General features: G+C 44.6%; 1 protein-coding gene across 5 annotated transcripts in view; it reads right to left on the reverse strand.

The window, feature by feature from the left end:
* The window catches only part of fermt2 (FERM domain containing kindlin 2), a 37533-nt gene extending 24153 nt beyond the window's left edge, over positions 1–13380 (reverse strand). For 4 of the 5 annotated variants that reach the window (XM_047610666.1, XM_047610665.1, XM_047610664.1 and 1 more), the window contains exons 1-2: positions 13161–13379; positions 10897–11054 (exon numbers count right to left, since the gene is read on the reverse strand). In XM_047610666.1, the coding sequence (XP_047466622.1) occupies positions 10897–11053 (157 nt within the window). In that variant the 5' untranslated portion in view covers position 11054; positions 13161–13379. Of the gene's footprint in view, positions 1–10896; positions 11099–13160 lie in introns of all 5 variants that reach the window. The other variant, XM_047610663.1, reaches the window with a different exon arrangement.
* Between the last annotated feature and the right edge of the window lie 1485 nt (positions 13381–14865).

The raw sequence follows: 14865 nt of genomic DNA on the forward strand, positions 1-14865 counted from the left end.
CTTCAGCGGCCTTCTGTTTTCACGTGCTGCTCTTGTTTTCCCTGACCTTTACTTTGTATGGGGGCATCCACATGCATTGCCGACACTCTCCTGCTGACCCCGTCTAAAAGCCGCATGAATAGGATTAGCGGCCGAGTTGGTGAAACAACAGATTGTGCGCCGGGCTAAGGAAGCGAGACCACTGTGATGTGAGCAAAGCAAACTGGTGCGGGGGAAAAGATTATAATAATGATTGAGGTGGGGAGCACACGTTCGAGGAGAGGAGTTCTCAGTGTGGATGAAGCAGAGGGCTTTGTGAAATTGTCTCGGGGACGGGTTGTTTGTCAAGCTGTTGGGATTTATACTGTTTACTCCGATGGGCAAACACTTGGTACTAGAGTGAAAACATTCCAAGCTTTCTGAGACCCTGTGTGAGTTACTCTAGCAGCATGGGGTCTAGCTGTCATCGCTCCGCTCTCGATGCCTCAGCTGTGCGGAACACGGCTTCATTGCCGCCATCAGAGGAGCTGCTCTCTCAAGTTTTCTGCAGCTATTAAAGGCTGGAATAATGAGAGGGAGTATGGAGAGAAAATATTCCTGAATGTATTTTCATAACTCTGCCTCACAGTTTTTTCCTCTTACAACCTTGTAATTTCTGGGGCCAGGGAGACATGCGGAACAGCTAGCATTAACGTTTTGGCACTCGGGTCTTTCCCCCACAGGCCGCATTCTATAGAAACGTCCATACTCAGCATGTAGGACCACCGTACAATCTGCGGCAAGACATGAATGCGTGTCTTGGCTGGTCTCAGTTACCCTCAACACGGTCCCAGCAGCCCCTGCTTCTCCGTTTCCTTGTCGCTGCCCGCCCGCCCGCCAAAACCTCACTGGACACATCCTTCCCCCTTCTCCTTGCTCGTGTCGTTACGCGGTGGTTCGATGTGCCCTGATTGGATGAAAGCAGCGCCGGGTAGGCTTCCATTGGGCTCTCTCGGCAATAAGGTCGGTAACTCCATCCACGGAGAGAGGGAGAGAGGGCCAATGGCATTTGCCATCTAAAAATACAGCCTGCCAAACCTGACGTAATGCAGCAGCCAGGGGAGCGGGGGGCCTAAGTAATTGGGTGCATTAAATGCAGCCTCACGGCCCCGCGGCCCCTCTGCGGAGTGATGTGCGTGTGTGTGTGTGCGTGTGTGTGTGTGTGTGTGTGCGGCGAGGACTGAAAGACAAGGGGAGGAGAAACAGAATGGTAAAACCATGTTTTATGACCTCTGCAGGACGTGAAAGATGATACAGAGATTGTGTGTGCGCGGGTTTGGGTGTTTGTTAAGGGGGAGGGCGTTCTTCACATGCATCCATTAACTACATTAGCTCTCTGTGTTGTGCGAGTCGGAGGCGAAATTAATTCCTAAATCCTGCCTCGCCGAGTTCTTTTCATTCACCACCGACACGGCCGCAACTTTCCACCAAGGCCGCTTCCGTCGCTTTGTGCACCAGATACCACAACCAGAAATTCTGCTTTGAAAAATAGACGTGGATTAATGCTGCCATGTCTTAGCAGGGAAACACTCAATCAGTACTTTTCTCTGTAGGCACAGAGGTCTGAAGGGCTTTTGCTGCGATACGCCTTTCCTTTCCTCCTCCTCATCATCACGCCTCTTTTACTCCCTCCATCCCTTCCTAGTCAGTATCTGTAGTGTTTACATTAGGAGGCAGCTATGTTTATGGAGGACTGTCCGCAGAGGGGGAGGGGACGGGGACAACAGGAGAGGATGAGGGAAAAAAAAAAGGGAATGAGAGAAAGGGCATGAAAAGGAGAGACGAGGACAACAAGCAAAGCAAAGGACGGGGGAGGAGCTTTAAGCGGGGGCAAAACGATACGAGACGCAGAAAGCGACAGCTGGCGTGAAAAGGTGACGACTGATATTACAAACAAACAACAGCATCTCCAAATTCACTTAAGGGAGGAATTTAAAAACTGCTTGTATGCAAACTAATTAGGGATGACACAAGAAGATACACGCTTGCTTTTATCAAATGACGTTTCATGTAATTATGATACGATATGCTGTGTCGAGAGAGGTGCTTTCATTCGGTGCTTAAGCAACGTTTTACTCCTTAATAAGATGTATTGTATATATTTCAAATATGAACACCATGTAGCCCTGTCACGCTATGATAAAAACACAATAATAACAACTATTAATAATAATAACTATTAGAATTTCCTTCAACTAACAGGCCAAAATCATATAACGCATACAACTGAAGAAAGACGGGCCTTTTTGCTCCAAAAACCTAAACTGAGATAAGAATAGTTGCTAATGTTTCTGTTGACTGACTACTCGGATAATGAACTAAATGCTGGAGCTCAACAATAGATGTGACATGGAGGGTCTGGGCTTAAACACAAATAAATCCTTCCTCTTCTATGTGCACTCAGTGCCTCACACTAACTCTTTAATACGCCTCAACCCGCATAGCAGTGACAGCCAGCCGATGCCTAACTCCAGGCTCACATACAGCATCACTGATAGATACGATTTAAGAGAGGATGCACCTCTGTGTCTGTACAGCAAGCTTTTGTCTTAAAAAATGGTTTTCATCAGCTATCTGTCAGTAACAACCACGGTCAGGCAGCGCCAGGTTTTGTCAGTTTTACCATCAGCTGATAAAAACATCACAGCCAAGGGAGACTGATAATGCCGTTTCCTTGGCGACTCCTGGCTGACGCCGCAGGGGCAGCGACGTGAGGCGGCAACTTGTTTTCACATACAACAAAGACGCGGAGCGGCAGGTTTTGTCGGACTTATCTGTCTCCAGCACACATACACACACTCATTATCCCCTCTACAACATGAAAGCCCCTCTCCTTCTAAATATATTCCACGTCTGAAGCAAAGCGAAGGTCGGTATTGACGAGCAACGATCCACCGAGCAACTGTTCTGCACCGTCCTTAAATTAGACCTACTGTAAATGGATTTTAAGCACTTTGTAGCTCGCGCAGTCACGCTAGATTGTATCAGCATCAGATACCCAACGTGTCTACAACATGTTCGACAGAAACAGGTGATGACAATATCTACATGTTGGACATGAGATAGAGCGTCACCGGGGACAACTGTGGAAGATTTAAGAGATACGATGGTTTCAACAACAGCTGGGCTTGTGTTAAAGACAATGGAGCTCCGAATAGTCACAATCAGTATGCGTCGGTGACAGAAATGACAGCAGAAGAGCAGACGAACACATTTCTGGATTTGTGGCGCAAGACGATATAGCATTCTGCCAAATGAATTAAAGACTGTGTTTTATTAAGTTATCCATTCCCTGAAATGAAGTCTTCATGTCATCAAACACCAGCGAAGGTGAAATTATCGACGAAGGTGTTGGTCTATTCCAGCCATCTCCCTCGAGTGTTCACGAACCAATACCTCAAGTGCTTCCCATTGACAGGCTAAGTTGAATGAGGTTACCTTAAAATTATTTCAGCCCCTTATTATACAACAGCTCAGTCTCCTGCCAATAATCCATCCATCAAACATGCCATTTATCACAGACATTAAATATGCACCACTCACATCGACAGAAAAGGAGACAGGGAGCATTCTGTTATTAATCGTGTATGCTAATACCTTTCCTACACACACTGAATACAACAACAAATACTCAGTACATAAGCTCTTTTTTTGTAATTCTTCTGTAACGAATAAAATCCAGCAGACACCGTTACTTTTGCGATCTCAATGGCAGTCAGCGTTTCACCTCTTCCTTTGCACAGGCAGATATTATGTCGAACAAACTGCTCTTTTTCAAGCATAAACAGGCCCTCAGGGTTTCTATCTGAGACTGGCAGATACCTGAGTACTGGTGCTTTACAGTCTAAGATCACCTGGCAGCCACAGAGGATAATATCAAATGGCTGCTGGCAAGCTGTATAAAAATACGGATGATTATATATAAGATGGTGGTTGATCCTCTACCGCTAAAAGCTAACATGCACTTTCACTGGGAGCGGAGTGAATCCGAAATCTCGACAGGAAATTTAGGAGCATCCAGCCTATCAGAGTAATAAGAGTGCAACAGTGCTGGCTTTGATGCATTAGGAAAGGCGAGAGGGCTATAAAAGAAACCTCCTTAGAGACAGATAGTTTGTATCCATTTGTGTCATTTTCCAAACACAGCAAAACAGTGGGGGTGCTGCCCCTCCGCCCTGACACAGCTTTATACAATTAAGTGTCCAGGGCCCTGGTGGAATAATGACATTACAAAGAAACTCTGGGCGTAAGATCAATGGAACAGATATACAATATTCATCTGTCCTTCTATCCACGTAAGCATCCTGCCAGACGTCCCTCCAGGACTGTGAGGAGTAGGCCCGCTGACGCCGCAGCGAGCCGGGCAACAGGAAGCCGTAGTGACACATCTCTTGAAACCCTTAGCACTTGGAGCTGCTAAGCAGGCCTTCCTTTAAATGAAATGCTTTCTTGAATCTGTACCGTCTAAACCTATCAAAAACCCTGGTGAATGGGAGAGTATAGAGTCACACTGAGAGGCGGGGACAGGTTTGAAATGAATGAAATGTTGGCTGAGGAGTTAAACAAAAAAAGCCAGATCAGTTTACTCTCCTCACACGCAGGTGTGTGGTGTTACAACAACAATGCGGCACTCTAACATTTCCTTCCAGTGGATCAACTGGGCTGTTTGTTCTACAGGAAGGTGAGAAGGACAAAAAGCAGCCAAGTTCCGATTTGCAGATAGTTTGAGTCATTTATGCCAAACATAACATGATTAAGTCAACGCTAACTCCGCTTCCACTGACCGAAGAAGGAAAGCAACGGAGAACGGAACATATGTCTAATATGACAATTTGATCACATTAAAGCGGCATTTTATTTCTGGAGAACCCCTGTTCTCTGCAGCACATGAAAACAAAGAGTCAAGTTTAGTTCAGTTTCAACTGAAACTCTTCCTTGTGTAATGTGTATATGATTAACCGAGCAGCACTACTACTGTACAGCTGGCTTAAGGATCTCATTCTTCCCCTTTGCATCCGGTCACCCGTGAGGTCACGGTGAGGAAAATTTAAATAAAAACATGGCTCTCCTAGATGCTAGCTGGGTCAGCAGCTGACAATATATTTCAGTAATTAATCACTTTGGCTACAAGAGAGAATTATTTAAGATGATGCACAAGTTCTGCAAGCCAAGGTGATGTCTTGATTGGTCCGATCAATAAGTCTTTAGCTTAATGTAACGCAAAACAGCAAACTCACTGGTCCCCACTGGCAGACACACTGTCCGACAACTTTGGACATGAGGCGATCTAAATAGGGTGCCAAAGCTGTCTATATATGGAAAGCGAACCGAGTATGCACGCAATTATACAGGCCAATGATCTACTACATAGGAACAGCACAATCACTGCAACATCTTTGCTAGTGAAACAGGAAAGCTCTGGCCTGGGCAGGACCACCACTTAGGCTAACTACTTCCTGTCAGAGAGATTAGACAGCAAGATGATCACACGGGCTGCCAGGCCATTTCTCACTTCATAATGCCAGACACTTAGGGCGGCTCCACGGTCCCAATCAATGAGTCTCATTACACATAGTGATTTGTCTGAACTGTGTGTCATGGCAGGATGAAATAAGGGCTTCAGACCCCTATCAGCGCTCTCCCCGCGTACGCTAATTAAAGTAAAAGATGTGAGACCTGTGCACGTCACCAGGAAAGATACGGCCGTGCTATCTTCTGTCCAATCGCTTCCCTCAGTTCTTCAGAAACATATCCTTCAAAAAAAAAAAAAAGAAAAAGAAATGCACACACCAACGCTAAGAAGGCAGGAATGCAACACAGGGAGAAGGGAGAAGTTGCATAAAAAAAAAGCCCAGAGGAAGTTCAGCATCCTGTGTTAAATAGCGTCTGTTTCCTAATGAAACCCGCGCTCCATTGTCAAACTGAAGTCATCTCCCTCTGGTCAGAACAACCTCCACCAAACATCATCTTGGCACTGCGAAAGGATGCCGGATTATAACAGACAACAAAGTATTAACTTAGAAAAAAAAATAAACTTTTCTGAATGTAAAACTAAAATGAAAGTGGAATGAAGGCAATCACCAAACTGCTTGCCACAACGTGAATATGGAGCTCCAAATGCAAAACACATGTTTTCTCTGACATACAGGGAGAATTCTCCATTGTGAGCGGACGGTACAGCAGCCAAAAAAACAGGCAGGCCAGCCCTTCTCTGGAAACAACCACATGAACTATCAAGAGTCACACCAGGCCAATTAGTTCGCTCAAGTTCTATTTCTGGAACACGGAACAGTCGGGCGTACGCGAACCCGAGTCAGAAACCATGAGAAAACCAGCAGTGTCTGTGTTTCCTATGCAGCTGGAGAGGCGGACGCTTCCAACACTTTAGACCAAAAAAAAAAAAAAAAAAAATGGCAAAATGCTGAAAATATTCTCAACAAAATGTATCTAAATTGAGCAGGAAAGGAGGGTTGAAGCAGCGGGGAAGGAAAAGAGGGAGGGCTGTTGTAGAGAGTGGGAGGTGGACGGAGCGGGGAGCGGGGAGCGCAGACTCCAGCGATGACGGCAGCGACCAGAGAACAGCATGCCAAACCCTGGAAGTCATTTCCTGCTTCATCGAAGACTTTTATGGAATTCTAGCGGCGTGGCAAACGTCACAATGAGAAGGAGAGACAGCAAGAACAGAACGATCAGGTCCTCTTCACTCAACGCACCTCCCTCTCTCCTATCGTGTATACTTCCGTGGCGATGTGTCAGCCACACCTCAGCCGGTCAGCTGTGTGCAGTTTTTCTGTGGAATTCAGACAATGGCAACCGGTGCTGAATAATGAGTAAATGCTGAAAAACGGTTTTATTGAAGTCACTGCAACACACACAAAAGAGGGAAGACGTAAGAGTTGATGGTGTGTAGGAGGCAGAAGAAATTTCTGGGGAAGGGCCAAACCAGGCTACGTCGTAGGGTTTGGAGCTACGCCGTTATCTGAAGCTGGGGACGCACTACATGACTTTCACAGTCTTGACAGATTCTGATAAGACTAGGAGTGCACACCAACAGGCTGACTTCAGCAGATTTTTATTTGACAAATGAAGAACTGGCGATTACAGAGTTAACAACTGCGCCCGATGAGGGATCTACACGATTTGTCAGATTAACTAAATGCATCAAAATATCACGAGGGCAACGGTTGTGGTTTGCACTGCAACCAACATTATACAGGTACTCGTGCTCCTGCAACAACTTGATGAATCTCTGCTCTATATCTGTGGTCCAGGTTCACTTTGTCAACACTCTCCTGCTCTCACCATTCGCCATCGTTGGTTTGATATTCCCGCTACTTCCCGTCGTCTTCCGACACCATTTCCCATGTCACGAATAAAATTTGTCAAAAAATCTCGTAGATCGTCCTCAGTTTGAGGCGTACCTACAACACTGATCTGAAGCAGAACCATAAATTAGCCTTAAGCAGAGTCAACACAACCGTCGCGCATTCACGAATGTAGACACAACAAGGTTCTCATCCATCGTGTTCATTTAAAGCCTTTCTTCTTTGGTGGTTAGCACGGTGATCTGTAATTCAGTGTTCTCGCTCGCTGGCCTCTTCACCTTTAGTGTGTGCAAAGTAGCAATGCATTTGTGTAAAACATTAATAGCGAGGCACTTACTGTAAGCCACAGTTTACCAGACTTAAAAGCTACGTAAACGCGGGAACGTTAAATTCAATCAAAACCCTTTCCAGGCTAATGTTGTTGGGACAATATTTGCTCCCCCTCCTAAATTAGCTTTTAGAGAGGGGTGCAGCACTTTTGGAAAAACATCAACAAAGTCAGAGAAAGCAGTAATGATTGAAAGCAATGGAAAGATGAAAGGATTACGAGACTAAGGGACCGAGGAGGTGGTTAATCAGCTGGCTTTAAATACTGCTCTCTCGGAGGTTTGCAGGGAAATGGAAGCAGCGTGCACTGCCGTGATCAATAGCTAAGTGCCTTCCTGGCATTTGTCTATTTAATCCATTATCGAAGGCCATCTGAGCTCGCTCGCTGCGTGGACGGGAGACCTGCGGCTCACAGGAAGAGTTGAACGATGAGAGCAGGATACATGCGGATGAGACACACCCACCGGCCCGCACCACCACGCGCACGTGTGGAAACACATGCGCAAACACCGGCGAAGAGAACGCCGTCCATCACGCAGGAGACAGCTGAGCACAAGACATTTTCCCACACACACGACACATACCGCACAAATACACGCTTTCTGAAAGCTACTACGCAGAGCAGCAAATGTTCCTAATAAAAAAAAAATAAAAAAAAAAGGGTCGTCAGCCGGGTGGACAGCAAATGGAGAAAAAGGTGAATCACAAGAGGTGCACGCTGAAAGAGAAGGAGGGGGGGGGTTGTCATTGAACCCTGACGTCCTTTCAATGTGAGACTGAGGCGCTGCTTGCCAAAGCTCCACGGTATCTACGTGCCCTTTCTCACAGTGGCGCGTACATGTGCCGTGTATGGCCACCACAGGGCGGCAATCAGCAAATTCAACAGCGAGCATGTGACAACACTTAAAAGACTGGAGGAGTTCCCACAGAAAGGGACGTCACGGATAACTGGTCGTACCGTTGGCCCGCATAAGGTTTTCACCTTGCAATACACAGGGGTTTCTGGCTTTGACTGGTTACGCTGTTGGACTTTAGGGTGTTTGGATTAGTTTGGCTGCGAATTAACATGTGAAAACACAAAAGTCCCACAGACACAGAACAGAAACTCCATTGTTGTAGGAGATAAAATTACTGTTTTTCTCTGGTGACGGTGTAAAGTCCTCAGTTCCCCATCAGAAAAGGTTGTCTCTGATGACACAGCGGCGATTATATTCTAAATGTTACGCCGGCGGCCTGACCACCTTCTGCCGTCGGTAACACGCTGACTGTGGATGAGCACCTTAGACGACTTCAGATATTACTTTGCTCATATCATTTCCTCTTGGAGAGCGCGTAGAGTTGTTTTTACGAGAAATCTCTATACAAAGAGTTTGATCTTAACAATCTCCAAAGGACCGTTTCTTCTTGGAACACACCATGTAGGCATGTTTTTAATAAACACCACATGCGGCTTGAACAGTGCGCAGTCCCCTGCAAAGTGTGGCCATGTGGACAAACCGTATTGTTGGTTAATGATTACAGTGCAAAATAACCTGTTGACTCAAGGTAGGAGAAATTCCCCCACACTCATTGTGAAACCAGTTAAAAGGCACAAAAACTTTTTTTTAAACACTGCTTTACATTATAGTGGGTCTATTAAGTCAACTGCAGTAAAAAGGGCAGTAGTATGATAACACGGAGCGGATTTAAATGCGTCTACGAACAGTAACGTAAGCTGGTACAATTTCTGTTACAAAACCGTGGCATTAACTAAGATGCACGACCACATCCTGTTATTCGACTTGGATGCAGCAACAACCAACCAAGCCCAACAAATTAAAACTATTGTCATGTGGATGTGAAGCCCTCAAGCCACCGGAATCCCGAAGAGATAAAAAGAGGTCATCGGCGTAACAGCAACATCCTCAAGAAAAGGAAAATTAGGAACAGCGAAAGCAAAAAAAAAAAAAAAAAAAAAAAAAAGCAGACTGGTCCATCAGAGACACAACAATGTCCTCAATCACAGTTGATATAACGGACATCCAGTTCCTTTAAATACTTTACAAACAATTCGTTATGTCGTTATCTGCCGTGTATCAAACTGACCAACCAGCACTGCGCCACAGAGGAAGTGTCAGGAAAAAGTTGTACCCTTTAACACAATGCATGAACACAACTCAAACAATGAATAAGGCCAGGCCTTGAGAAGAGTTTGGGTAGAAGAACCAACGAATTCACGTTGGCCCACACACGCCAGCAACACTGAACTCGCCTAGCGTGGATGCTACTCACCACACGACCACAGAGAACAAAGACCTCAATTATGCGGAGCGCTAACAGGAGGGCTAAAAACGGGACCATGGGCAGGGAACCTTTGGAGCGCTGCAGGAATTCAGAGCATCCGGGGCACCGTCAACACGCAACAAAGTGTCACTTCCAAATCGTACTGCCACCGCCACTGACCTTTCCCCAGACTCCATGAAACGGCGCAGTGTTCAAGTAGCTGGAACAGAGGACTCTTATGCTTAGCTGCACCCAAACTTGTCAAGTGCAGAACTGCAGTTACAGAACAGTGCATGGTACAGTGGGGGGAGGGAAGCTGTGTATGGTTTCTTTATACCTTGAATTACTGACCCGTGTATGCCGCAGGGCAACAAAGAGGAACATTAAAACCACATGCAAAAAATAGTCATACTCATTGAATGATATGCACATTCAGAAACCATATCAAACGGGACTTGCCTCCAGAAACAATGGCACATTGTAGCTTCTCCTAAACTGACCCAATTCTTCTGGTTTCACACATTTTGTCTTTGTATTCTTTCAAAAGGCGTTTCCTAGTTTTGAGCTCCCAACCATGACAAAGTTGAAGTATGCCTGCTCTCAACTTCTGGCGAGAATTCAGAAACAGTTCAAGCTATTGTATTTATTACCCAGAACATCAAATTCTGAGAATGATATATATATATGTGTGTGTATTCAAGAGGTATTTATTACCTCACAAACAGGAAAAGATAACACAAGTCAGGCATGTGCAGATATTCTCATATGGCATGATGATGAATGGAAAGGGTTTTTGCATTTCCACTCTACTAAGAGAATACATGTTAACTATGCAGATTCGTAATAAATACCCTCCCGAATCAGTTAATTACGACTATGCACGAGGGTTTATTGCACTTGAGATAAGCAGCTGTGAAAGTCGCATCTGCTCAGGATGATTAACGCCAGCGACGTGCACGCATACCTAGTTTCTCCACGAGCTTGAGCATGACGCCACCAATGTGGATTTCTCCGGTGACCCTCAGCGACACGTCCCTGTGGAGGTCAGTGACATGCATCTTCAACTCCCACGTCCCGTCGGCGTAACAGCCATCGGGCATCCGGATCCCGTCCAGCGCCATCCTGCCAAACAGAGCAGAACGGTCACGGCTCAACTTCTTGTCGCACTGAAACGAAAAGGAACCCATTGACCCACTGGATACAAACATACGCGACGCACTTGAACACTTAAACACTAAAAATGCATTCTGACATTTAGTCTAGACATATTAAAGAATGACAGATGATACAATAACATGTGGCCATCATCTGCCATTCTATGTAACACAGCAAGAAAGCAATGCCACACATCAAAGCACGGTTTGCTAGCCATTACTGCAGTTGGTTTAAAAAGTGCTTCAAAACTAAAATGTCTGAAGTAAACCTTCAATATTACTGTTGCACTAATTCACCGCAAGACAAGACTTAACAAAAATAGGCAATTCAATGTGGTTGATTAATCCATAGATTTGCCGAATACTATAAAGTATTCACCTGAAACACTGGTACACTGGGTAAGGGTGCATATACCACTTCTTCAAGGGTGCAACCTTAACTGTGACTAATCTTAATGCTGATGTGCACTTAAAATATGCTTTGCTGCAGACCTGATGCAACTTTGGAAGAAAAAAAAAGATAGTTCATTATTCTTCCATTCTGAATTGACACTTTCAATGCAGGTATAAAAGCACAGACTACAACACTGACTCACTGTGCCGCAGATCTGAAAAAATTTGAAAGAATATAGTATGTATGTCAATTTTAATCAAGGCATTGGAGCATAGTCTATTCTTCGATGCTGGTATGCCATGTCGGGAATGGTGACACATTACGTAAGAATGCATAATGCAACTTCTTAAGGGGTGCAAGCGTAATTTCAGTCTTGATATATGTGTATTTCAATAATCAATTTCAGCGCCGATTCAATGCAGCAATTGAGTATTTTTCCATTCTATTAAAGAAGGTATTAAGAGTATAATGAAGTCTGCAACACTGGTCCACAGTATTGGCAACGGCAAGGATGCATGTGGCGCTCCTTCCAGAGTGTATCCCTGCCGCAGATCTAGTAGGATTTTGAAAGAAGATGGTGCGTATGCTTATGACTGAGTATTCTTCCACTCTGAGTTGACAATTTTAACGCAGGTATTAAAGCACAATCCAGCCTTCAAACACACTGTGTTGGGAATGGTGACACACTAGGATGCATATACAACTTCTTTAGCTAAAAACTAAATTGCCACTATTAAAGAAGGTAGTGGCAATGGCAACACACTAGGTGAGGGTGCATGTAGGACTTCTTTCATCCTAATTTTACTTTTTTAAATCATTTAAACATGCTTTGCTGCAGATCCAATAAACAGAGGACAGCATGAATGCTCGCAATTGAGCATTTTTCCATTCTCAATCGCCACTCTTAAACATATTCCCTGGTACAAAAGGTGAGGTGCATCCAATCTTACTGTGAGTACTTAAATATCCCAAGTATTGCAGTATAGTGTAGCCTTAAACACTGGTACACTGTGTTGGCAATGGTGACAGCTGTGGTCCCATAGCTGATTGAACGTTTGACCCTCAAGAAAGATTAATGAAGGGGAAAAAAAGAGAGAAAAACATCATTAAGAGTTGCTTTTTTCGTATCCAGTCTGGGAACAAGTGGCCCCCCCCAAAAAAAAAAAAGTTACATTCTATCTGATCTGTCATTCTCTGACCCGAGGTTTGTCCATTAGAGACAGAGAGGCCTGCCGATCAAGACAGCCGACTGATCAATAAACACGGCGGAACAAAGGCTCTTAGCCCGCGGCTACAAGTTCAACAAAGACCTTTGACTGGCGTTATCTCTGCCCAACGAGGCGGTTCACCTGTTAAAAATAACGGTAAAGGCACACGAACAGGCGGAGGGGTTAATTATGTAAGCGGAGCTCGTGCAACAACTCCCCGGCTGCCGCTGGTGCCGCTGCATGCGCACTCACTCCTCCTGAGCCCTTCGTCAAAAAAAGAAGGAGTTTAAAAAGTACCTCTAAAACCAAACGAGCTTCCAAAATAGTCGGGGGGAAAAAAGTTCTAAATAACGATAGTTTTTTCTGTTTTTAAAAAAATGTACAAGTTGTGCGATAACGACACCTTTTCATATTTCACACAGCGGCGGACGAGCACGGCTTTGAAGACGAACATTTAAATCTGTCCACTCACCTTCACAAAGACGAATAAAAGACACGAAGCAGTCGACTACGCGGTACAGAGCAAGTCCCCCTCCTTTAAATCATGTAGAAGGTCTTTCTTCTTCTTTTTTTCCAAAAAGAAAAGATGGTAAAAACGGAAAAAAATCCCCGAAGAACTCGCCGGAGAAGTATCCCAAACAGTTTTCCCCCGCAGGCTTCTGGCTTAATGGAGTCCAGCCGTCCCTCTTTCTCCCTCCCTCCCTCTTTCCAGCAGCAGTCACGTCACTCGTGCTCCAGTCCCACTTTTCCTTTCAGGCTGGTCGTGCACTGGTCCCACTGTCACCTCTCTCTCTCTCTCTCTCTCTCACACACACACACACATTTTTAGACGCGAGGTTTTCACACGACCGCAGACTGACAGAGCTGCGGCTTATCTCTCAAGAGTGAGCATAAAAAAGTCAAATTTATTCATTTAAAGTTTATTCGATATGAATGGGTACGGTTGTCTGAACATAGATCGCGTACATGATTAGAGACATCGTAAAAAAATAATAATAGAATAAATCACTTGGCTGTTGTGATTTTTTTTTTTAAATCAAAAATCTAATTTGATGTAAAACCTCTAGGGGGCGGTGACAACTTTTTACCATATCTGTTTCATTTACACCGATCAGGCATAACATTATGACCACCTTCCTAATGTTGGGATAATGTTGAGATCAGAGAATGGACACGGGCATTTTGAGGGTGTCCTCCGGTGTCTGGCAAGAGAATATTGTTAGTGGGGGACTTTGGGTCCCATGGGTCGAGGGGAGGGGCCTCTGTGGATCATCCCACTCCCATTGATTCTTGATCAGTTTGGGATCTAGTGAATTTGGAGGCCGGGTCACCACCTTTTGCTGTTTTTCACGTTTTTCTTTTGTTTTTTGAGTTGTTCCTAAACTGTTTTGTGTCTGTATCAGGATACATCCCGCTGGGGATGGTTGCTGCCATCAAGGAGTGTCTTTGCTATGGGGTGGGGGTGCCTGGTCCGGTCTAGGTGGGGGGTAACATCGACTCGAATGCCAGGTCTGAATGTTTCCCAGTGGTTTTATTGTTATGCCTGATCGGTGTATGGCCTACATCTGAAAAGTGATTCAAGCTTAAAAATACATATATAATGTATAATGTACAAGTATAAGACTAGAAGAGCAAAACAGTATAAACTGCTACTATTTAAGTCCAGCAGCTGAGCATATTTTGGGTGACTTAGTTACTCTCCACCACTGCTATGTGACAAAATAACACTTGTATATTTCCCTTAAGAAAAAGCAAGTACTCTTCTAGCTACTTCACATATTATCACATACAGAAATCCATAAAACGTGTGCAGACAATGCTTAAAACCCACAATATTAACCTTTCAAATATAAGATAATGACCTCAATTTCAAGTTGACCTTTTAATTCATGACAATATTATGGGCAACCAAAGGTATGACTTAGTAAAACATAATAAAATAAAAAAAAACTCCTGTACATTTTGAAACTACTACTTTTTTTCAGGTTCTGACAAACTGAAGCCCTCCACAGTAAAAAAAAAAAAAATCACCAGTTAGGTTAACAGACGTGTGGTTAAGATCCCAAGCTGCCTTTTATGGCAATAGTGCTGCCTTGAGCCTTGCATCAGCATCCAAGAACCTTTAGTTCTTTCTGAGGAACTGCACAAATAACAGGGGCTTCTGCAGATATAACGGC

This window comes from Mugil cephalus, chromosome 17 (assembly GCF_022458985.1).
Source record: "Mugil cephalus isolate CIBA_MC_2020 chromosome 17, CIBA_Mcephalus_1.1, whole genome shotgun sequence".
Classification (NCBI taxonomy): domain Eukaryota; kingdom Metazoa; phylum Chordata; class Actinopteri; order Mugiliformes; family Mugilidae; genus Mugil; species Mugil cephalus.